The 26,301-nt window shown below is 38.3% G+C and overlaps 1 protein-coding gene across 2 annotated transcripts in view; it reads right to left on the bottom strand.

Annotated features, from left to right (window-relative positions):
* Nucleotides 1-26,301, bottom strand: part of PPP2R3A (protein phosphatase 2 regulatory subunit B''alpha) — a 229,347-nt gene that overhangs the window by 67,993 nt on the left and 135,053 nt on the right. For both annotated transcript variants that reach the window (XM_036745773.1, XM_036745774.1), the window contains 2 exons: nucleotides 9,252-9,354; nucleotides 7,225-7,299 (listed from right to left, as the gene is read on the bottom strand). In XM_036745773.1, coding sequence (XP_036601668.1) covers nucleotides 7,225-7,299; nucleotides 9,252-9,354 — 178 coding nt within the window. The remainder of the gene's footprint in view (nucleotides 1-7,224; nucleotides 7,300-9,251; nucleotides 9,355-26,301) is intronic.

The following is a 26,301-nucleotide window of genomic DNA, read 5'->3' on the forward strand; positions in this document are numbered from 1 at the left end:
ACCCCCATCTGCCCTCCCCTCCATCATCCCGCCCCCTTTTATTTTATTTTTTTATCTTCCTCCCTCTTCTTTCCTGTGGGGTAAGATACCCAACTGAGTGTATATGGTATTCCCTCCTCAGGCCAAATCTGATGAGAGCAAGGTTCACTCATTCCCCCCTCACCTGCCCTCTCCCCTCCTCCCACAGAGCTGCTTCCTCTTGCCACCTTTATGCGAGATAATCCACCCCATTCTATCTCTCCCTATCTCCGTCTCTCAGTATGTTGCTCTCTCATCCCTTAATTTCATTTTATTTCTTTTAGATATCTTCCCTTCATCTTCAACTCACCCTGTGTCTGCTCTCTCTCTTTTACATATATATATATATGTGTATATATATAAACACACACTGATATATATATACACATACATACACATGCATACATATACACATAGATAGATACATACATTCACATTCACTTATATATATATATATAAACATATATATATATATATGTTTATGTATATATATAAACATATATATATGCATATTCCCTTCAACTACCCTAATACTGAGGTCTCATGAATCATACACATCATCTTTCCATGTAGGAATGTAAACAAAACAGTTCAACTTTAGTAAGTCCCTTGCAATTTCTGTTTCTTGATTACCTTTTCATGCTTCTCTTGATTCTTGTGTTTGAAAGTCAAATTTTCTATTCAGTTCTGGTCTTTTCACTGAGAAAGCTTGAAAGTCCTCTATTTTAGTGAAAGTCCATATTTTGCCTTGGAACATGATACTCAGTTTTGCTGGGTAGGTGATTCTAGGTTTTAGTCCTAGCTTCATTGACCTCCAGAATATCGCATTCCAAGCCCTTCGATCTCTTAATGTAGAAGCTGCCAGATCTTGGGTTATTCTGATTGGGTTTCCACAATGCTCAAATTGTTTCTTTCTGGCTGCTTGCAGTATTTTCTCCTTGATCTGGGAGCTCTGGAATTTGGCGACAATATTCCTAGGAGATTTCTTTTGGGGATCTATTTGAGGAGGTGATCGATGGATTCTTTCAATTTCTATTTTGCCCTGTGGCTCTAGAATATCAGGGCAGTTCTCCTTGATAATTTCTTGAAAGATGGTATCTAGGCTCTTTTTTTGATCATGGCTTTCAGGTAGTCCAATAATTTTTAAATTCTCTCTCCTGGATCTATTTTCCAGGTCAGTGGTTTTTCCAAGGAGATATTTCACATTGTCTTCCATTTTTGCATTCCTTTGGTTCTGTTTTATAATATCCTGATTTCTCATAAAGTCACTAGCTTCCACTTGCTCCAGTCTAATTTTTAAAGTAGTATTTTCTTCAGTGGTCTTTTGGACCTCCTTTTCCATTTGGCTAATTCTGCCTTTCAAGGCCTTCTTCTCCTCATTGGCTTTTTGGAGCTCTTTTGCCATTTGAGTTAGTCTGTTTTTTAAGGTGTTGTTTTCTTCAGTGTATTTTTCAGTATTTTTTTGGGTCTCCTTTAGCAAGTCATTGACTTGTTTTTCATGGTTTTCTCGCATCCTTCTCATTTCTCTTCCCAATTTTTCCTCTACTTCTCTAACTTGCTTTTCCAACTCCTTTCTGAGCTCTTCCATGGCCTGGGACCAGTTCCTGTTTTTCTTGGAGGTTTCTGTTGTAGGCTCTTTGACTTTATTAATTTCTTCTGTCTGTATGTTTTGGTCTTCTTTTCCGCAGTCTTTGGTGTTTGTGGGTTGAGAAGTCTCATAACTGCCGCAGCTCACTGAATCAGGGCGCTAGGGCCCCCTCCGCCTGGCTTCTGGTCTGGATGGTCCACGCCGCTCAGGCTGGGCTCTGCTCCACTCCGTTCCCAGCTCCCAGCTCCCAGCTCCGAGCTCCGTGTGGGACAGACCTCACCCAGAGACCATCCAGGCTGTCCTGGGCTGGAGCCCTGCTTCCCTCTGCTGTTTTGTGGGTTCTGCCGTTCTAGAATTGGTTCAGAGCCATTTTTTATAAGTTTTTGGAGGGTCTCCGTATGGAGCTCACACTATTCCCTGCTTACCAGCTGCCATCTTGGCTCCGCCCCCCCAACATCCTTTTTTTTTCAGACTTAATACGGGTTTTAATTAGACTCTTCTTCATGCCACTTAGTTATATTTTTGATTTTCATCATTTGGCAGTGGCACAGTAAACTTTAGACCAGGCTTTTATCTTTCATATTTAGATTTTTCTAGACTATGTTTTCTCTAAGCAACATATTGTTGGATACTGATCATTAGTCCATTCCGTTACTCTTAAATTTTATTGAGGGAACTAACAATTTCTTTAATACCTCAACTCCTATGAATTCCATCTCACCTATACTTCATTCATTTACCAGGGTCCTTGCACTCTATACCTCATGATCATGACAAAACACAGAAAATTCTAAACTCTGAAGTTCTCTTTTCTTGTCTTTTCACTCTCTTATTTCTGTCATGCCTATTTTTGCCCTCATTATAACTTTATTCTTAAATTGCTCCATATTCTCCTAGTTGGTTAATCTTATTATGGTCTCACTTTCCCCTCTACCCGTTCTCGACCCAATTCTTTCACATGCCAGTTCTTACTGAGACCTGGCTTCCCTGTGGCAACAATGCTTCCCTAGTCATTCTTTTCAGCACTGGCTATTTTCTCACAGCCTTGGACACGTTGGTCTCGGATAAGGAGTCAGATTACTCCGTGCTCCCCACTACCATTTTTACAGTCTCCCTTTTGCTTCCATCATTCAGCAACCTCTCTTCATTTGAACTCAATAAAAACTTTCTACCCAATATAAATCATGGTGGCTAGTTGTATATCTCAAATCATCCCCTCTCTTTTCTTGGCAAGTTCAGTACCTGGTCCACCATCTTTCTCTCCTCCCCACAATTCCTTCCTTTATACCATGGGACTCCAATATTCCTACTGAGCAACTAACTCCTTAAGTTCTTACTTCCTCAGTCTTCTTAAATCCTGTGACTTACTCCTTCATTCCTCTTCAGCTACATACAAGGATGGTCACACAGTGGACTTCATCATTACCCATAAGTGTTTTGTTTCCTTTTAACTAGAAACTCTGACATTCCTCTTGCAACATCCATCATCTCCTTTCTCCCCACTGACCATCAAACAAAGTACAAAGTCTTTATGACTTTCCAGCATCACCTCAGTCTATTTCTCTTGGTGTGCTCCACATTCCAGCCACACTGAGCTCTTCACTGTCTGCTGCGCTTGCTCCATCTTCTTTGCACACGGCATCAGCCACCTCTAGAATCATCTCTGCCTCTCACAGGCTCATTCTGTTAGGTTCCATTCAGCCCTCACTCCTCCCCTCCCCCCTTCCCCCCAGGGAGAGTTTGATCATTCCTGCCTAAAATTTTTCATGGTACTTTACATGGACTTCTTTGTACTTATTTCATGTTCTCTTGTCTTAAAAATCATTTATGTACATTCTTTTCTACTATTAGAACAGTTTCTTGAGGATTTGGGTCTGTGCCATATCTATTTTTTGTATCCTAGCAGCTAATACAGCGCCTCACACACGGCAAGTAGGTAACTGATAAATATTTTTTGAACTGAATTGTGCTAGTGTTGTTAACCTTTTTCAACAGATGAGGAAATTAAGGCACACAGAGCTTAAGTGATTTGCCTGTGGTTACAGAGCTAGTGGCATTCAAACTCAAGTCATCTGAATCCCAGTCCAGTATGTTTCCTACTATACCAGTGGTTCCTAAACTTTTTAAGTATAAGGATCCCTTAAAATTTTTTTTGAAGAAGCCCACGTAGTAGTAATTGTACTATTATTTGCTGATTAAGAAATTATGATTAAAAAACTAGTATGAATTCAGTAATGCTTTAAAATATTTGTCATAAGAGCATGTATGTATCATTTGAAAAATCAAACACATATGTAAAACCTTATTTATGGAGGTGTGTTTATGTATTTATCAAACTATTTAATGAGATGGGTTCCTGGAAATAACCCTAAATTCCTCCCCTTCCTTGCCCTTGCCTTGTACTCCTCAGCCCCCAGCTTCTGGGAACCACTGCTTTCTGTTTAGAGTCTCTGGCCATTGGGATCCTACTTAACTCTTTTCTCAATCTTTTGAAGTCTTTTTTGATATTTAAAATATGTTTGACTATGAAGAATGTTTCTTTCCTACTATGAATTTCAAAATGATGTGGGCATTCTCCCACGTTCCTTCCTCTCCAAGATTTTCTTCACTTCTACACTACTCACTGATTCTTCCCTCTTGGCTAGAATGAAGTACAGAATAGGAATTTATCTATTGTTTCTATATTCTGAGAGGTGAAACTGCCAGCAAGTCAAGGATTTTTTGGATGCTCTGTTTTTAAGAGAATTAAACTTCTAGGAGATGGTTAGATAGTTGAAATTTCCCATCATTGCTATAGCTTGCTTCTGTGACCATTCTGTAATCTGTACCAGGGTAACACCATCCATGTTCTATATACAGCTAGGTGGTCTGTAGTATCTTTCTGCAATCACAGCACTTCCATTATCCTTTGTATTCTCAACACAAATGCTATTATGCTCTCAGGCTCAGAATTACACATTTCTATGCAGCTGTTTCTCTTCCTGACATTCAGGAGTATTACCTCCCTCCTTTATTCCTTATTTCTTAGACTTGTTTCTTTTGAACAAAGTATATCCTTGTATTCCTGTATTCTAAGAATGTCTTGTCTAAATAATATCTTTATTTGGTAGTTTACTAGGAATTCATAAAAGGAAATTCTCAATTTTCTTTTGTTTCTATTAATGATTTTCAGCTTATTTTAGATTTTTTTGTTTTAGGTGGCACTTTAGGTGACTCCCCTCTGATTAATGAATAAAGTAAAAACTAGTAAAAATCTTTTACTAATATGAAAAACAGAAGCTACTGAAAACAGGAGTACACAATGCCTGTGGGAAAAGGTTAAGTGGCATATAGTGAAATATTACTTCTGGAAGATATACCAACCACAGCTGCTAACTGATGACTGCTTCTATTAGAAGCATGTGAGAGGGGAATAGCAGCTTGAGGGATAGCAAGGAGATAGGCAGGCTTTTAGAGACCCTTCCCAAGAGTTCTTGTGATCGTGAAAAGAACTCTGGTGAACAGGTTTAGAAAAACCTAGCAAACCAGGAAATAAGACAAAGGGACTGCTGCTGCAACTAACAGCTATATACTATATTTGTGTTTTTATCTAAAAATCTCCATTTATAGTTTCTGCAAATGCAAGCTGGCCTTCCTGCTAGAGGAAATAGGTAAAATGGCTTATTAGAGAGAGAAAATGGTTCTTAGTATGGAAAAAAATCTAGAAAGGTACCTAGAAAGAAAAAGATTCTGAGAGGAGGAAGGAAACCTGTGTCAATAAGGTGGGTAAGTGCAAGTACTTGGCAAAATAAAGGAGGAGAGAAAAAAATATTCTTATAGTTATATAGCACATATCTAGTAGACCTTTGGAAAACAGATTTCAAAACTTCAGAAAAAAAGAAAGTGAGACTCTTAAAAGGGGATACAGCTCAAGAGGAATAATTTATTCTTAAAAAATACAATTTTGGTTATACAATGTTGAATAACCTCAATGAGAAAGAAAAGGGGAAGCCTCTAAATAAACAAATGTGTCTTCACAGGAAACTTTATAAGAACAGTGAAGTAGGTGAAGAGCCTAAGGAGGTCTAGCCTATTGAGAAGATTAAAGAGAAATTTCAGAGCTGTATTAAGATAGAAGAAGTGATGCCAAGGAAGGAAAATGAGTAAGTTTCCTTTTTGATTCTATGGAGAGCAGAGCTACTTAGTGCTAGTGGGTGGAAGTCACAGGGAGGCAGACTTTGACTCAATAAAAGAAAGAACCTTTTAACATCTAGAACTGTTCGATAGTAGAATGGATTTTTTTTTTTGTGAAGTAGTAGTCTCTTCTCTAGAAAATATTTTAGCAGAGGCTGGATGATGATTTTTCAGGGACATGATAGAAAGGATTTCTCTATCAGGTAGAACTGGATCAAATTCATTAGGGCTTGCCTAAAATTTTCTAGAGACAAAAAAGAAAAGCATTCTTGGCTCAGATATGGTTTTATATTCGTGGAAAAGAAGCGTGCATGCAAATGGAAGACATATCTCAAGCACAGTCTACCTAATTAACGAGAGGGGCAAGGGAACTTTTCAAACCTAAGGAGACTGTTTGGCAGGGAGATCAAGACTTTTTCCATCTGGGCAAATGTGGTCTACAAAACAGGACTAAAGCCATCTGCCTTTCTTAGCACTGTCCTCAGAGGTCACCTATTTTGTTTCTGAACTTGATGCCTATTTGTTTCTTTGTAATTAAAACTAAATGATTACTTAAATGCTACTTGTTTATATGTTTTATCATTTTGATAAATTGGGGATGGGGATCATGTTTGTCTTCATCAGTATATATAAGATGCTTAATTCATTAAAAAATGAATCTATGTGAAAGCGAAGAGTGTAATAAAAATGTGCTATCAAGTACTGAAGATGCATTTCTGCATGACTAGGGCCTGTACCTTGGATGACACTTACCCCTACTAATTTTTTCTTCTCTAACATTTAGTAATTAAATGAAATACAACCAACATTTCTTAAGCACCTACTAGGTGCAAGCCATTGTGCTAAACACTGGTGATATAAAGGTGAATAAGACCTTGTCCTTAAGAAGCTTATTGGGGATGATAATATATGTATACAAATGACTATAATAATAATAGAATATAAGTGCTTAGGAGAAGTACACAGGAAAAACCATGAGAGATAATGAAGAAGGAGAGCTCACTTCTGGCTGGGAGGTTCAGAGAAACCTTCATGGAGAAGATGTTATTTGACTTTGTCAGAACGTTTTCTAGAAAGGCCTATTGAATAATTTCTTTTTTCTTGTTTAACAACCCTCAAGTTCAGTGAAGTATCGATATTTAGGGAGCAACATGAGATCTACCTCAAAGATGGGCAAAAATTGGTTAAGATTATTCACTGGCAATTTTGGGTGAGATTTCTCATTTTTATTGGCAATATTGGCAATTTGCGCTGTAGATGAAATACCTTTTCAAGCACTGGGAAGATTTTAAATGGTAACAGAGATAAAGTAAATGATGAATTTAATAATATGCTATACTTTCTTCCCACTTAAAACATTTGTTATGTTTGTTACCCTTTTTATAAGGACCTCAAAGGTTGAATTATTGGTTAATAATATTAAAAAAAACAAGAAGCCAACCTACCGTAGTGATATAGCGGGAATGGAATTCTGGAGCATCCTTAAGGAACGTGAGGCCAGGGTGTGTATCCACTACGTCCTAAAAAGATCAAGCCAAGCAAAATGTAAAAAAAAAGTCTTTTTTCCCTATCATTTAGTAATCTAAGTTGCTAGTTGGTTTTTTGCTGATCAGCAGCGTTTTCAAGATCTAAAGATGATTTTCATGTTTTATGGAGCCAGTGCCAGGTCACAGAATCATATATAGGATCATAGCACCCAGACTTAGACCGGGAACGGACCTCGGAGGCCATCAAATCCAACCCCTCAGGATCACCCTGGCCTAATAACTGTCCGACGTAGGGTTCAAGCCCTGGTTCTCCTGATTCCATGTCCAGCATTCTTTCCATCATACCATACTACCTTTCTCATGTCAGTCCAACAGACTTTTACATAAACAATTAAAGATGAAGTCAGGAACAATCCAACTATAATAATTATCCTCCCTAACCTTAGAGACACTAAGAAATCTTGAAAGAATAACTAAACTAAGCACTTAGACTTTTGTATGTGTCAAATTTTGTGAACTAGCTACTAGCCACTAAAGAGGAGCAAAAACATAAATTTTGCTTACATTATCTTTTTTTTTTTCCAAACAACAGTTTTGATTTTTGAACTTATTCCTATGGTCCTCACTGAAGACTGTTAACACATCAAAAACTGATAAAATAATGCTTGTATTTACTTTCTTATTCCCACCATCCACCTTACCTTTATATGCTACTTCTAATCTGCGGTAGGAATAGAAATCAAAAAGTCAAGATGGTAAGAAATGCATATAAAATAAGCGTAAGGATCTTTGAATGAATGAAGATATTTGTGGAGCAGTTCTCTAGTAAGGTTGGACTAATTCTCTCTGAGAAGGCATATGTTGTTAAGGACCCTGGGAATTGTATTTTTGTTAAGCTAAAAAGAGAACTATTATCATGGGATCAGGACTGCAGGCTAGATCTCGTAGGACTGGAGTTTAAGGAACTCTCTTTAGACGAACAGGAGGAGAGTTGGCATGAGTGCACAGTGACAACTAGATAGACAGCTTTCCTCTCATCTCTCGCTAGAAAGCCCTTTAAACTCTTGGGGTACCAGAAGCTCTGCCCCCCAGTTCTGATAATAGTTCTCTCTTTCCAGTCTGACAGAAATACAACTCCCACAGTCTTTAACTTGGAGGAAGTTAGTCTAGCCTAGCCAAAAGAACTTTGCATAGATGTGAAAAGTAAATATAGTAATGAATACAGGAAGTAAACTAAATTAAAAAATTTAAAAAATTGAATACAGAAAAAAGCAAATTCTTTTCTGGTAGGGGAGAGGCAGATTCAGAGATTAAGAAAAGACTCATATAGAGGGTAGGGTGAAGACGAGCCTTGAAGGTGGCTATGGTTTCTAAAAGAGTGGAAGTGAGCACAGTGCAATACAGGCCTGGGAGATAGCCTATGTGAAGACACACTAGCATGAGAGGACATGTGTCTAGCAAACCATTCCAAAGTCAAATGTAAATGATAATTTTCTATTCAGGATTACCCATCACTGCTTCCCTTCATTTTTACAGGTAACAGAGATTTGATTATTTTCAGGGCTGATTTTTCAGTATGTACCATTTGAAGCAGAGGCATTTTAGAGTCACTGAAAGGCTACTTTATTAGCTGGGCAAAAGGAGTTTATGAGCTATCAATCTCTCCACCACCTGCCTTAAGCTTTCAATGTGCTGCTCCTAGTCTCTGGTGGGTTTAGAAACCAAAATGCTAAGGTTGTTAGAAATATGTATGAAATAAGAGCAAAAGCACATAGGTCCCTTAGGAATGAATTAATGAGTTAAGTATATGGATTTTGTGAGTTATTTGGCCATTCTAAATTTTTTTTGCTTAACATCTGGTTGTTGGAAATGTTCTATATGACTGCAGGTGGTGAAGCAGAGATTTACTATATATACTCTGTAGTTATTTTTTAACCACCTTTCTATAGAAATGGAAACCATTTCCATGAGCAAGCAAAAAGTACCTGAAGTAAAGGAATAAAATCCTCTTGTTCTAGACAATTGCAGTTGGGTTTTGCTAGAAGATAGACAAATTTAGATGCATCATCATGGCAGTTATACAGCAATCTGAAAAAGAAACAATGTAGGTCATTCAGTTCATCTGCTGAACTTAATGCTTTTGACAATTAGTAATTTTAAGTTAAAGCTCGTGGGCCATTCATACCAAAAGCCAATCAATCAACAATCATCATCTTATACTAAGTGCTGTTCCTGTCCTTGAGGAGCTTGCCGTCCAGTTGGGAGAAACACCAACTATGTATATAGCTGCTATATTATTATTATTATTGTTATTTGGATGAAAAACTTTTGGGGTTTTTATTATACTGACAGCTGAAGTAAGTAGGCAAATAGAGAGGATCTCTTATAACAGTCCACACTTGGCTCCTTAAGTAAGGCCTGCATCTGGAACAACTAGAAATAAATAAATATGTCAGTAGCAGAAAGGTTTATAGAAAAGATGTTTGTATTTCAATGTGCAAGGTAACAGGAAGACTTAAAAAGATGAGTGGTTTCATCATTTCATCATCTGTTGGCACAAATTATAATCCTTCCGAAGTCTTTAGGAGTTACAGTGAAAAATCAGAAAACATAGAAAAAAATCACCTAAAGTTCAGACTTGGCTGTTCCTCAGCAACAGAAACCATAGTCAAAAGGCTCCCACTTGAAGCCTTACTACATTTACAGGACCTTCTAGAGTTTGCATTTTGTTGCTATAGCCTTTGAGAAGCCAGTGCCACTACTTATCTGTAATAAGGTATTAGTCTATACTAGAAATAGACTTCCAATTGAAAATATCCAGCAGTTAGGTGGAGAGTCATGGTTGGCTCACAAGACAAACTACTACTGGAGATGTAAATACCAAACTTCACATCAACAAGCTTCTGCCTAACCTAAGCATGAATATATTAACTTGAGAAAATAAGACATTTGCAGAGTTTCTTATATAGACCTAATGTTCTTTTTGACCTTTCTGCTACACAAGTCCCTCTACCACAACAAGGCAGTGATCCAGAAGAGGATAAACACTACCTTGTTAACAAATAAGTATGGTCAAACAAAACAGATTCAAATGTTGTCAGTATCTGGAAAGTATATCTCATTCTGTATCTTCAATCCATAACTTCTTTGTAAAGATGATTTGTCATTGGTCTTTGGACGACATGGTTGTTTCTTGTACTGATCAGTGTTCTCAAGTCTTTAATTTCTTTTGAAATGTTGAACTTATAGGAATTTTTTTTTTTACTGGTTCTGCTCACTTCCATCTGCATCAGTTCATACAAGTCTTTCTAGATTTCTCCGTCTCTCCCTTTCACCATTTCTTGGGGAACAATATTACACTATATTCATAGGTCATAATTTATCCAGCCTTTCCCCACTCTGTTTCCACATCTTTGCTATAATAAAAATGATGCTGAAACTTTTTCTTTTGCATATTAGGTCCTTTCCCTCTTTCTTTTCTCTCTTCAGTGTTTAAGCCTAGAAATGGTATTGCTGAGTCAAAGAGTATTCACAGTTTACTGACCTTCAATGTACAGTTACAAATTGTTTTTCAAGATGGTTGGGGGGCAGCTAGGTGGCACAGTGAGTAGAGCACTGGCCCTGGAGTCAGGAGTTCAAATCCGGCCTCAGACACCTGACACACTTACTAGCTGTGTGATCTTGGGCAAGTCGCTTGACCCTAACTGCCCTGCCTCCCCCCCTCCAAAAAAAAAAGATGGTTGGAACAAACCACAGCTCAACCAATAGTATATTAGTATGCTTGTTTCCCCATAGCCCTTCAAACAATTGGCATTTTACTTAAAATCATTTTTTTTTCCAATCTGATGAGTGTGAGGTAGAACCTTAGCTTTGCTTTAATTTTCATTTCTCTTAATATTTGTAATTTGAAGCCTAACTTGCCTTTTTTAAAAATGGCCCGATTATATCATCAAGAATGGCTCTTATTCTTATATGTTTGAATCGATTCCTTAAGTATCTCATCGGCTCCTATGGATTTAATTACCTTTTTTTATACTGATTCTCACATGTATCTATCTGAAACTTTATGTTGACCTCCAATCTTGCATCTCCAACTGCCCCTCAGTCATCTTGAACTATATGCCCGGTAGACATCTTAAACTCCATGTCCAAAACAGAACTCATCAGATTTCCCCCAAACCCTTCCACCTCATGTTCTACCCCCATCCCCTTCCCTATTGCTGTAGAGTGCAACACCATCCTCCCAGTCCTTCAGGCTTACAACCTAAGAGTCATTCTGGAGTCTTCACTGTCACCCCCCATTATCCAATCTCTTGCTGTTGCCTGTTGATTTCATCTTTGCAACATCTCTCAAATATACCCCCTTCTCTCCTCTGACACTGTCACCACTGTAGTGCAAACTCTCATCACCTCAGTCCTGGACTACTGTAATATCCCACTGGTGGGTCTGCCTGCCTCAAGTCTCTCCCCACTCCTATCCATCTTTCATTCATCTACTAAAGAAATATTTCTAAATCTTAAGTCTGATCATGTCTCTTCCCTACTCAATAAACTTGGGTGACTTCTTATTATCTCCAGACTTAAAATACAAAATGCTGTTTGGCATTCAAAGCCATTCATAACCTAGCCCCCTTCTACCTTTCTAGTCTTTTTCTTATATCTTATTTCCTAAAACATACTCTTTGATCCAGTGGCACTGGCCTCTTGGCCATTACTTTAACAAGACATTCCATCTCTTGGTTCTGAGCATTATCTCTGGCTGTCCTCCATGCTTGGAACACTCTCTTTGCTCTTCTCTGACAGCTGACCTTCCTGGACTCCTCTCAGTCCCAGGTGGGATTTTACTATCTTCTACGAGAAGCCTTCCCCAACATGTCTTAATTCTAATGCCTTGTCTATCTTAACTATTTCCTATTTATCTTGTCTATAGATTGCTTTGTATATATGTGCATGTTGTTTTCCCCATTAGATTGTAAGCTCCTTGAGGGCAGGGGCTGCCTTTTTGTATGTCCCAGAGCTTAGCACAGTACCTAGTACATAATAGGCACTTATTATTTGTTAAATGAATAATTGATATGTCTCAAATATCACACCTTTATCAAATAAGTTTCTCCGTTTAACTATTTACATTCTAACTTTAATGGCACTGACTTCATTCATAACAAAATATTTTCAATTTTATGTAATCGAAGTTGTCCATTTTACCTCTTGTGATCTTTTCTATTACTCATTTGGTCAAGAACTCTTCCCCATCCATAAATGGCCCCTCCCTCACCCATTGAGACAGCAAGCAATATGATACTCATACATGTGATATAATACAAAACCTATTTCTATATTAACCATATTGCAAAAGAAAAAAGGCAAGTAAAATAAAGACATTGAAAAGCAATATGGTTCAATCTGCACTCATAGTTAATCAGTTCTTTCTGGAGGTAGATTGCATTTTTCATCATGAGTCCTTTAGAATTATCTTGGATCACTGTATTGACAAGCCTAGCTAAGTCCTTCGTTGTTGATCATTACAATATTGCTGTTATTGTGTACAATATTCTGCTCACTTCACTTTGCATCAGTTCATATATGTCTTTCTAGGTTTTTCTAAAACCACCCCTCTTGTCATTTCTTATAGCACAACAGTTTTCCATCACAATCAAATGCTTTGTTTTTTATTGGTGTCCAATTTGCTTAAGTCAGGATGTTTTGATTCACACTGGCGACAAAATTGTGTTCCTTCAGAACATATATTATTTCTTGGCAAACAAGGCACAATATTTTGTCTCTCACATAAAAGATCAACTCTTGCTCTTCTCAGACAAGAGACTGGCGATGGTTGCCGAGGGTCACATGAAAAATAGGAGAGCGTGCACAGAGGCAACCTACCCGCCAAGTTACAAGATGGGCACAACAGTGGCTAGTGGAAGGTGGGTTAAGCGGTGCATGGACAAAGCGTGTGTTACACCTTTAATTTCTTTTACATCCTCTACATTTTTTGCGGGTTGCCTGAAATCCTTTGGCGGGCCACAAGTGGACCATATGTTGTGCAGGCCTGTTCTAGAGACACTGTTATTATTTTTCCTAACTTTATAAAGTAACCTTATCATAGTTTCATTGGTATGGTGCTGAATAATTTATTGAGGCAGTATTGTCACTTTTTTTATTATATTGGCTTTAACCAATCATGAAGAATTAATCTCTCTCCAATTGTTCAAGCCTACCTTTATTTCTGCAAGAAGTTATTTCCTAGTTATATTAACACAATTTTGTGTTTGTCTTGATAGACAGATTTCAAAATATTTTAAAGCTTCTGGTTATTTTGAATGAAATATCTCTTTCTAATCCTTCTTGCTGAAGTGTGTTGGTAATATATAGAAAACCTAATGATTTACATGGGTTTATTTTGTATCTTACCCCTTACTGAAATTATTGTGTTAATAAATGTTTTAGTTGAAGCTCTAGAGTAAGCCATCATATCCTCAGAGAATCAGATCAATTCCATTTTGTATCATGGCTGACATTTTGCATAATTGCCGAAGTTCTATGTCTTTGAACTAAGTTTAGTTTTTTTTTTTCTTCTGTAAATCATGTGATTTCAAGGAAAGCAGCTATTATCGCATCTCTAGCTAGCTTGTAGGATGCTGGTAGAGGCAACCAATTAGCAGGTGGGTACAACCAATCAAACACTGGAAAGTCCCTACAAGTAAAAATATGAAGTCTAAAAATAGCAACTGTTTTTTACTATAAAAACCCTTGTAATTCTCTCTTCAGTGTCCTTGTGCCTGCTGAGGGGCCTTGGAACCGATTCATTTTGCAACTATATGCCTTGCCAATATATCACATTGTTTGGACTCTGTTTCCTCAATTTACCTCATTTCACTCATGATAGCTGATGAGCCAGCCAGGAGATCAAGAGAGGTTCCTGGTCCCTGGGACAGCCTCTCTGAAAACCCCTTGGAGCACTTAGGTTAATTTTCCTACCTAAGGATTTCTCCACAGAAGACGTCCCCAAAGGTTGGACTCCTCAATCCGAACTCTTCTGAGCTAAAGTAAGCCTCCACTTAGGCCTTCCCACTGTTAGGGGAGTCCCTTTAAGTAAGTAATGAGATCCAGTATTAGCATACTGAAGAGAACCTCCGTGGTGACATTTCTTATAGCTTGGGACTAGGAGACACTCCCAGTGGAGCTGAGAATGACTAAGAAGAGACAATTAGGTTATGTGAACTGCAAGAGACTCAAATGACAATGTTTTACCTTTAAATTTGTACCTTTGAGTATTAAAAATTGGCTAACCATACGGGATAAACCATATAGAATACTGTTTTGCTGGGCAGCCCTTTCTGATGGCATGTCTGACAAACCTGTGGGTATCTTCTCTTTATCCTGTCTTGCCTGCTCCCTCTTCTCCTCCTCTGTGACACTGGTTGGCTACTACTTCTGCTACCGCTGCCTTGCCTTCCCCATCCTCTGCACCCTCATCCTATTCTCCTGAATTAACTGGCCCTGGCCCAGTGGGTCTCCTAAATTGGCCAATACAGAACCTGGAATGGAACCCCAACAACCTTGATCTTGATTACACCAGGCTACTTCAGGCTAGAGGATCATTAGAGGTATGTACCCTTTGCCCTGAAAACTGGAGTAAATTCCAGGAGACAATTCAAACAGAAAATGAAACCCCTAACCAGTTTTATGATAGGTTATGAAAAGAGCTAACCAGCATGCAGATCTAGATCCATTCAGTCCACAAGATGGAAGAACTATGAATTCATCCTTTGTCAGTCAATTCCAGCCAGAAATTCGAAAGTATTTTTATAGACTTGCCTGGGATAGCATGAGAAGCTTATAGGTGAACCTAAAAGCACTGCCCAATAGATTTATGAAGGAAAAGATAAGGACAAAGTGAAGTCTGAGCCAAAGGGCCAACTGCTATCCTTGCCCTTGCAGGCTGTGTCAGGAACTCGAGGCTCCTGAATGTTTTTACTGCAACAAGAAGGGCCATATTGCCGGAAAACATACAAAGGAAAAAAATGAGACTTCAAGAGTAAAAATAAAAAACGGACCTAAAAATGCCCAGGGGAATCTAGCTGTATAAAGGTGCAGGAGAGAAAGAGGTGCTGTGGATCTTGAAGGGGACTCTTTTGTTTTCCCTGATCCTGATGTCTTTGCTCCAGTCGTCCTAGTCCATGCTTCTCCAACCATGGTGAACCCCATGTCACCTTTAAAGTCGGTGATGCAATTCATGATTACTTACGAGATACTGGAGCTTCTAATTCAGTTTTAATGAGTAAACCAGACTCTAATTATACCTCTATTTGGTTTCTGAATGTGTCTCAGGAAAACCTCAGTGTTTCAAAATTGTCTCATCGCACGGTATCTGTGGGTTCTCTATTGAACTCTCCTTCCTCTTCATGCCCAAATTCTCTGTAAATCTGTTGGGAATGAAATCTCCTTTGTAAACTCAAGGACACCATTTCCTGCTCCCATGATGGATTTCTTCCTTGCAACTCCCCAAGGACTCCCTCTTTTTGGGTTCAGAATGCCCAAGAGACCCTTCCCTAATAAAAATCCAAGGATTCCATGGGTTTCTTTATCTTCAGATGTAGGGTGTTAAAATCTGCTGTCCTAGTTACCATAAAACACTAAGGGAGGCCCCCCCACCATCAATTTCTCAATGTCCTTTGTCCAGGGAGTCCATCAAAGGTATTTCACCCATTACTGAGTCTAAGGGATCAAGGAATTATTTTTCCATGTAAATCCCCTTGTAATATTCCTATCCTCCCTATTCAAAAACCTAAGCCAGGTCCAGATGGCAAACCTGTTTATCACTTTGTATAGGATTTATGTGCAGTTAATGCTTATGTTATATCCAGGCATCTAGTGATAATCACTCTTACCATCATTTTCTCAATTCCCAGTGAGGTTACTTGTTACTATGAGAGATCTTTGCTCTTTTTCTTTAAGCAACCCCATTCACCCAGACACTTATTACCTGTTTGCCTTCATAAAATGTACATGGCTTCATTTACTTCAAGAGTATGTAAGAAAGCCCTACACTGTTTTCTTAAATCTCACAGCAAGACTTCACTTCCATCACTTTCAAGAACTCCCCTCTGATCCGGTACATCAATAATCTCTTGCTTGTGGCCCCAAATGCTGACATCTGTCAGGAAGACAGCCATCATCTTATTTTTAAAGTCCATCAAAGGGGATACAAAGCCTTTAAGTCAAAAGTTCAATGGTGTCTCACTCAGGTAGAGCATCTTGGTTTCATTCTATCTGCTAATGCTTGCTTTGTTTCTCCGAGGGATGCGCAGGCTCTGCCAGAAGCTATCTGCTCCTACAAACAAGAAAACATTACATGCTACCCTCGGGCAGCTAGATATTGTTGACAGTGGATCCCATCCTATGGTGAGATCGTTAAACCCCTTTTTTCTCTAAAGACTCTGTTCCAGAAGCTTTGAAGCTTGACCATCAATACATCTCCACCCTCGCAGATCTCATGAAGACTTTGTTGTTGTCTCCTGTACTGGGACTCTTAGATTACAGTAAGCCCTTTACTCTTTTTATATATGCATGAAGGTGGGGGAGGGTGGCTTCTGGTATCCTGACCCAAACATTTGGGCCTGCTTCATGACAAGTGGCTTATTATTCTGCTCAGCTGGATGCTGTGGCTGCCACCACCCTTCTGGTGCAGAAGACTTGTAGTCTGGTTCTGAGACCCCCTTTAACATGCAGTTGAGGACCTCTTACTTCACTAATGAACTCAGGCATTTTCTGACCAGAGACTTGCTAAGTATGAAGTGATTTACTGGGAAAAAAAGAATATCATTCTCAAGCCTTGTGCCATTTTCAATCCTGCTCCATTGCTCTCCAATTTGCCAGATGCATGGGTGACATGGCTGGGAAACCTCAAGGTGATCTCTCTGAACCTCCCTTGCAAAATCTTGATTATATTTTGTATAATGACTGGTCTTCTTTTATGAGAAGGTATTTGTTCCATTGCTGCTGCTGTGGCCTCTGACCAGGACACCATTTGGACAGCCTCCGTGCCCAAGCTACTTAGCTTATATCCCTCACCCTGGCATGTCTCCTTGCCAATGGAAAAAGTGCCACAATTTATACTGACTCACAGTGTGCATTTGGGCTCTGTCACTGTTGGAATGTTTTGGCTACAAAGGGGTTTCTTGACTTTAGCTGGCAAGGTCACTGAGAATGTGGATTTCATCAAAGATTCTTATCTGCCCTGAGGCTTCCTGATGCCTTGACCATTGTCCATTGTCCTGTCTACACCAGTGGAACCAATCCTGCTTCAAGAGGCAATAACCATGCTGACACAGCTGTAAAACTTGCTGCCTTAAAAGGCCCTGAATATGTGTTTCATCTTTCTTTTTGGTAATGCTGACCTCTCTGTCTTATAATGTCTCTGAAACTCTAAGATGGATGCAGCATTTCTGTGTCAAACAGGTAGATGGGGTTTGAGTGACTATGGAAGGCAAACTACTCCTCCCCTAGAGCTTCTATCACTACGTACGTCTGTCTCTTCATAAAGGGGGCCATTTTGATACATAAGGAACTGGAAACTCTGTGAGGAGGATGGTCCCTGGCATCACCCCCATATCTGCTCTATCTTAATCAGAATGCCTTCTGTGTCACTGCCTATAGAGGACACTTTCTAACTTACAAACCTTTTGGGCATTTCAAGATTGATTTCACTTGTATGCCTAGGTCTAGCCACTATTAAACTCTGCCTTGTTATTGTTGATCAACTCATCCGATGGGTAAATGCCTTTCTTAGCTCTAGGGGCATGGCCGGATTTGTTGTAAAGATGCTTCTGAAAGGAACTGTTCACTGCTTTAGCCCCCTGGCCTGCACTGATTCTGACAGAGGCACCCACTTCACTGATTCTGTCCTATCCCAGGTTTATTCCTGCCTAGGGGTGGTCCCAAAATCTTATGTTCAGGTCAAGTTGAATATATAAACAAGGAGCTTAAAACCATGACTGGCAAGCTGTGTACTGAAATCCATCTAAAGTGGCATAATGTTTTTCCTTTGGCTTTGTTCTAAATGCGTAGCAAACTGGGAGGGTTAGGGTGGGGTGCATTACATAGGTCTCCTTTCGAAATGCTTTTCAGGCCTTTTCTCCCAGTAATACACCTTTACTGGAGGAGATACTTCTTTCACTTCTCATATACAGGAACTACGAGGCTGAGAGAACTCCATGACACTGGAGTTGTGGAACAGACTGGGCCTTTGAACTGGAAGTACATGGCTTTCATCCCGGAGATAGGGTCTGTATCACGAATTTCCAGTGGACCAGTGGAACTCAATCTGCTTTGGAGGGCCTGTTCCAAGAGCTACTGACGACCCTGACAGCAATCAAGATTGGAGAAAAAGACTCTTGGATACATTGTTCTTACATGAAACCTGCCCCCAAACTGTTTCATGATGTTTTTGCTTTTTTTTCCCTTTGGCCCACTTGTCACCCATTCCTCTCCTGTCCTCTCCACACAGGATGATTGGGAAAAAATTTAATGCTATCAGTAATCCCCATGAGGAAGTGGTACACATTCTGTACCACCTCAAAGCAACTGGACTTCATGGATACTGGGTTTGTCATCACATCCTACAAAGAAACCTTGATCCATGGGAAGTCTTTTCCATTACTGAACAGAAAACCCTTCCCCAGCCAGAAGACCTTTATCCCTCAGATTATCACTCTCCAGTTTTAAAGGGTACTTTTATGCCTTTTGCTTTAGTCACTTGTAATCTTAACACCCCTGACAAAAGGATGTGGAAAAGGTCAAAAGTAATTTCTTTTATCCCACTCAGGAAAAACCAAATCACTTTTAAATTCAAGGGTCTCATGGTATTATTAAAGTTAGGGCCATCTTGTTAAAAGTCATTACTCCTGGGGCAGCTAGGTGGCGCCGTGAGTAGAGCACCAGCCCTGGAGTCAGGAGGACTTGAGTTCAAATCCAGCCTCAGACACTTGACACACTTACTAGCTGTGTGACCTTGGGCAAGTCACTTAACCCCAATTGCCCTGCCTTCTCTCCTCCAAAAAACAAACAAAAAAAGTCATTACTCCCCTCTTGAGTTTCTGTTTCTCTGTGAAAAAAAGGGAGCAAGTACTGCTACATTTAGGTAACAGATAACTGCATTAATACTCTTCCTTCGATATTATTAAAGGGAACTATTTACCTGTGCCAAAGCCATTCTTTATAATGATGCTAAAGAGTATAAACCTATTTCCCTAATCAACCTTACATACAGTAGGTCTAACTGGGTTCAGCTGGATAAAGTTCAGGACTGATACTATAAAACATGACGGTTCTTGGCAAAATCCTATGGTGGACATAAACTTTGCCCTTCTGAAGTCTAAGGGGTCTGGTGACCCCAGGCCATTTTTTTATTTGTAATGATAAAGTTTACTCCCCTCTACCCCAAGTGGTTTGGTATCTGTGGAATTGCCTATTTGGCCCCATCAGTTTCAGTCTTTAATCATACCATAGGACTAGTAGGGAAAAAGTCTACTAGAAACCTGGCTGAATGGTGGCACAGGTGTCAAAAAAGAGAAGAAACTCTAATAGCCATGTGGTTTCAATCCCAAATCCTATAAAACAACATGGAAATGGAATAAAGGTCCTTTGGTCCCTAGTTCCATATATAGGGACTGCTGCACTAGAACAAGCAGCTAGAAATCTCTCCCTTGAGATTAAAAAATTGGCCCAGGCCACAAGACAATCCATGTTCTCCCTCCAAAGTGCAAGATTTTTTAGCCCAGATGGTCTTACGAAATTGCATGGTTCTAGACTTTTTCACTGCCTCAAAAGGAAGAGTCTGTGCTATGATTAATCAATCCTGTTGATACTACATTAATTGATCAGGAGGAATTCCAACAAATCTTCATAAAATCCCAAGAGTTATAACAAAAACACAATTACCTCCCTCAGACAACCCCTGGTGGATCCCTCTTCTTGGTTCTCCTGGTTGCAGGGAAATAGCATGTTGGTTACTCTTGGGAAAATGGCTCTTATTGCCCTCTGCCTTAATAATTCTTTTTAGACTTTGCATTAGCTCCTGTGTTAAAGCCTATTCTGAGATAGCCCCACAGAGGATCATATTAGTACACTCTGTTGATCCACACCCATGATAAAAACCTTATAGAACTAGCTTATTGAGAGAACTAAATCAACTTCATTTTGTATTATCACTGACATTTTATATAACTGATGAAGTTAAGTTCTGGGTCCCTGAGCTAAATTTTATTTTTTTCCATAAATCATGTTATTTCAAGGAAATAAGCTATTATTATATCTCTAACTGGCATGTAGGATGCAGGTGGATGCAAGCAACTGGCATCCCCAAGCACTGGAAAGTCCCTAAATCTAAAAATACAAAGCCTAAAAATAGTATATGCCTTACTATTAAAAACCCTTGAAATTTTTTCTTCAGGGTCCTTGTGCCAACTGAGGGGCCTTGGAGCCGATTTGTTTTGCAACTGTTTGCCTTATCAATAAATTGTATTGATCACACACTGTTTTCTCAGTTTACCTCATTTCACGCACAATTTTTAAGAAGTGGTGATTTTTGTTTCCCCTTTGCCTATACTTATTCCCTAAATTTCCTTTTCTAACCTTATTGACATGGGTATAATTTTTTAAAACTAAGTCACATAATATTTTTTTCTTTAGAACTATGTCAAATAATAATGAGCAGCTAGGTGGAGCACCAGGTCTGTAATCAGGAAGATGTGAGTTCAAATCCAACTTCAGGCTCCTACTAACTATAGGACCTTGGGCAAATCACTTAACCCTCTTTGTTTCAGTTTCCTCATCTGTCAAATGAGCTGAAGAAGGAAATGGCAAACCACTCTGGTATCTTCACCAAGAAAACCCCAAATGGGATCACAGAGTTGGAGATGACTAGAAATGACTGAACAATAACAAATAATAATGGTGGCACTGAACATTCCTAATCTTATTGGAAAGACCTTTAGCATTTCTCCAAATAACTTAAATTTAGCTTTAAAAAAATCAGAGTAATAGACTTAGAGCTCAAATGAGCCTTTAAGGTCATTGAGTTCAACTCAGTCATTTTAATTATTATTATTATTTTATAGCTGAAGAAAATGAGGCCCAGAGAAGTTAAGTGATTTGTCCAGGACTGCACAGTCAAATTTCTAAGTCAGGTCTTCCTGATTCTATCCCTATATTCATCACGAACAATAAAAGCTGAGATAACTAACTATCCCATGAAGTGATATTTCTTATTGCTATTCGACATTTGATGGAACCAAATTGGTTAAATCCTTTTTCTCAAGGGGAGTTTAAAAGCTATCCTCCTTCCACTAAGTCACAATTTCCTTGTCTTATTTTATCACAAGGATATAAATATTGATATGGTTTAGTTCTTCTAAGAGTATATCAATTGAATCATAGACTTACTAGACAAAGGCCTCACATTTAGAACACCTACAGTTAATGTTTATAAACTATCTAAAATCTGGGTGTTTCTTAACACTCACTACTCCGTTTTCTGATACTCCACCACTATTTTGCTATAGAAATATGAGGGAGCAATTTAAAAAATTTTGCTTCATGGGTTGCCATAATCAAAGAAATCACAATCTATTAGTTAACCTAGAAATGAAGAACCTTTTTGTTCTTAGGAAGCTGGTCCTGAGACATGAGACTAGTTTGTGACATTTTATACACACATATATTTACATGAGAAAAAACAGCCCCTAAAACAATATAGATCCTCCTTAATAAAATCCACAACTTCTTGAGAGTTCAGCCTGCTAATCCAAACAGAAAAACCCAAAGACTGAAACAAATCTACTGTCCAAATTGTGCTAGGTGGTTATGTAGACATCCCACCGAGTGAGTCTATTACTATACAAATCATTGATAAACACTGCAGATGGACAATGAGCACAGAACCGGAGAGGAAAAGACTGAGTTGGACTGCATTTGGTAGATTGTGCAGTGCTTTCAACAATTTCAAATTGCTCCCTGAAAAAAATCTTTTAAACTCTTATTCTTCAATTGATGCTGTATGACAACAAATCACAAAACATCTTCAAAGAATCACATAATCTTCAAAGAATAAAAATCTGGGATGATCCAAGGGCAATGGATATATTTTATATACATACACACATGTATGTTATAACCATATTAAGGAACAGTCTGTTCTTACGCTTTTAAAATACTTTTAATATAGAGGGGTATTGTATTTTGTTATTTTTGCTTTTGTTATTAAAATGGTCCATTATAATTATAGTTTTCCTAATAAACCTGGATTCATGGCATAGATACAGTTTGGTCACAGTGTTTAATCTTTTTAAATATGCTGTGGCTGCTTTGCTAAAAATTTAATCCATGTTTTTGCATCCTTATTTATTAGAAATACTGGTCTACAGTTTTTTTACCTTCACTTTATTTTTCCCTGGTTTCAGCACCAGGACTATATTTTTCTCATAGAAGTAGTTTATTAGGATCTCTTATCTCTTCTTTCCTTGCTTTTGCAAGCAATTTATGTAATATTGGAATTAATTATTCTTGGAAGTTGCATATAATTCACTTGTAAATCCATCTAGTCCTGGCATTTTTTTTCTTTAAGAGTTCAATTTTTTTTCTGAAATTGGGTTATTTACATTTTCTATTTCTTGGTCTACTAGTATAGGTAATTTATATTTTTATATCCATTTAATTTATGTTTTCAGGTTTCTGGGATATGGTTTTTGAAGATTTCCTTTATTTCCTCTTCATTTGTTGCAAATTCCCCTTTTTCATTTTTTTTATATTGGCTATTCAGTTTTCCTCTTTTAAAAATCAGATTGGCCAATGGTTCATCTATTTTACCAGTTAAAAGATTTTCTTGGTTAAGAGATTACCTCTTCTACAGAGTAGTTGCTGTGAAGCCTCATGTGATCCTGACTGCTTATCCTTGGTGCCTAAACTCTTTCCAGGTGCTTGCATTATTTTCATTAATTTAGAAACTCGGGAATTTGGCTATAAAAATATTCCTGGCTATTTTCAGTTTGGGCTTTTTTTCAGGAAGTGATCTGTGGATTCTTTCTATTTTCACTTTGCCCTCTGGTTGTAATGGAACTGGACAGTTTTCCTTTACGTTTTTTTCTTTTCTTGTTTTTTGGTCTGGTCATGATTTTCAGGGAGGTTGGTGATTGTTAAATTATTTTTCCTTGACCCATTTTCCACATCAGTTGTTTTTGACAGTAGATAATTTCAGTGTAGTAGTAATGTAAGTTATATTTGCTTGTCCTATTTTCTTGGATTTTGTTTCCTCTTAATTACTGGGTATCTCTACTGCTGATTTTCTTTCAATTTTGAAGTTATTATTCTCTACAGGATTTAAGTTTGATAGCTACACATAGTTTTCGCTCTATTTTTCATTTCATTTTAAAGCTCTCAATCATATTTTTGAGAATCTAGACAAATATATTTTGGGGACACAAATCCAAATCCCAGTCTCAGATATCATCTTCATGACTTGATTTTAGCTAAAAGGCCAAGAAGTTATTTAGATTTTTTTTTAACCAGGTTTTAGCTTCCCAGATCAACTTTTCTCTACCAAAGTCTCTGAGCCTTCAGGTGGTGGCAATTATGGAAATACCACTTGTATAAGAACAGGTCCTTGTCATCTTTCATTTCTTACTTAGGGCTTCATATTCCTCAGCAATAAATTCTTGCATTTTTCTCCACACAAATCATCATGTTTGACAAATCTTGGCAGGCTCTCTGTTATGTCTAGTTAAATGGCTCAGGAAGACATCAGACCTTAATTATTAATGTCAATTCTTCAATAGCTGCTTAGGAGTTTGTCATATAGAAGATATTTTATAAATGCTTATTGATTGATACCCTTAGCTAGGCAGGAACTAATCAGCACTACTTGTTTCTTCTTCCTTTAACCCTGTCTCAATATTACCTGTGGATCTACATCACCACTTCTTGAAGCCCACGCAAATGGATGAGGGCCTTCTTCTGTAGAAGAAATCTCATGAATCAGTAAAAAAGCATTTATTAAAAGCACTATGCCAAGTGTTGGAGATACAAATCCAATGGGGAGAACTGCAACCACCTCCTTGGTTGGTCTCCCTGCCTCAAGTGTCTTCTTGATTTCAGTCCATCTTACTCATTGCCGCCAAAGTGCTTTTGTTTAAACAAGATCTAACCATGCGACTCCCTATGTGATCAACTCCACTGGCACCTATTACCTCTAGGATAAAATATCAAATCTTCTGGTTAGCTTTGAAAGCCTACACAACCCAACCCCAATTTCACCTTTCCATACTCACTGGGCGTTATTACTCCCACACTCTAACATCTAAACTGGTCATCTGTTTTTCAAACATGAAACTCCATCTTCAATCGCCATACTTTTGCACTGGCTGTTCCTCATGCCTGGATTTCAATCCTTTCTGAATTTCTTCTCATAGAGTCCCTCTCTTCCTATAAGACACAGCTCAAGCACCATTTTCTGCTTATAGAATTTCTTGATTCCCTTAATTGTTACTGCCCTTCCTCCTAAACTACTTTCTACGTATTCAAAAAGTTTAAATTTAACCTGTACGTTTTTATATATAGTCGCTGTCTCTGATTCCCTTGTTAACAATATAAACTCCTTGGCACTATGGATTGTTGCCTTCCTAGTACTTATAACCCCAGTGCCTAACATGGTGTCTGGCACATGCAAGAGCTTAATAAATACTTCTTGAATGCCTGAGAATGTCTTTGTCATTTAAGAAGCTTAATGGGGAAAAGAAATGATGAATATGATGAAAACAAAGATGTGTGGATTTATATGAACTAATGCAAAGTGAGATAAAGACAAGAAAACATTATGTACGATAATTACAACATAAATGGAGAGAATCACCAAATGATAAAAATGAACATTTGAAAACAATGAATATGTTGGCTCCATGGAAGAGATTATGAGAGACACCTTCCCTCACTCCTCTGCAGAGGTTCGTGGTCCATGGATGTCGAACACTTGCATGTATTGTCAGATTTTTTAAATGCACTGATTGATTTTATTAACTTTTTTCTCTTTTAAAAATTACTATGTAGAATAGTTTTTTGGGACGGGTAATACAATACAGGGAAATTTAGTCAGTGTAAAAACAACACAGAGCAATAAAAATTTATTTAAAAAAATCTAATGGAGGATACAACACAATATAGGGGAATAATCATCAGGGAAGGGTGTTTTTGTTAAGGAAGTCACAGGGATGGTAAATGATAATAGGGTAGTTGATTGATACAACCTTTCCAGAGGCAAGGGTACTTTGATTTACTATAATTTTAGGAGCAAGAGGTTAAAAAAAAAGGGGACAGTCTAGGCAGGTAGTTAGGGTGGAAAATGGCCATAGTGAAGAAGCATGGCCTCAAAGAAGTCAATTGAGTGATTTAGCAGGATCATGTCAGGCATGGTCCCTGGAGGTCTTGTATAGGGGGTGGTGGTGCAGAGCAGCAGCAGAATGGTGTAAAATGGGTAAGGTGAAGCAGCAGCATCTTGGGGAATTCAGAGATGACAAGTGGTTAACCATAATTTCAAAGAACTGCAATACAGGAGAAGCTGCTAGCTAGAATAATCCATTCTATTACTCATTCTAACTGCCACATAAGCATGGTCCCAGGACTGGAGGGCAGTCATAGCAGCAACGATGGTACTTCCCGAAAGAACCTCTTATTACTTGGCTCCATTTTTTCAATGGTCCTTATTTTCTCTCCTCTAAATCTTTCAACATTCTGACACAAGCTAGGGATTCTCCTTTGCCTCTCTTCAAAAGCTTTTTCTTCTTTTAAAAATTAGCTTGAAGTTTTTCCAATTTTTAAAGGAAAATTTCATTCTTCCTGATGACCTAGACTCCCCAAGCCCTCTTATCTTATCTTCTCGGAGAAAGAACTTGAACTTGAACTTTGTTTAGATGCAGTTATTACTTGGTTGGAACACAAACACTGAATACTCTATGCAGTTAACAGGAAAATTCCATTTGTCCTCCT

The sequence above is a fragment of the Trichosurus vulpecula genome, chromosome 2, assembly GCF_011100635.1.
Source record: "Trichosurus vulpecula isolate mTriVul1 chromosome 2, mTriVul1.pri, whole genome shotgun sequence".
In the NCBI taxonomy this organism is placed as follows: domain Eukaryota; kingdom Metazoa; phylum Chordata; class Mammalia; order Diprotodontia; family Phalangeridae; genus Trichosurus; species Trichosurus vulpecula.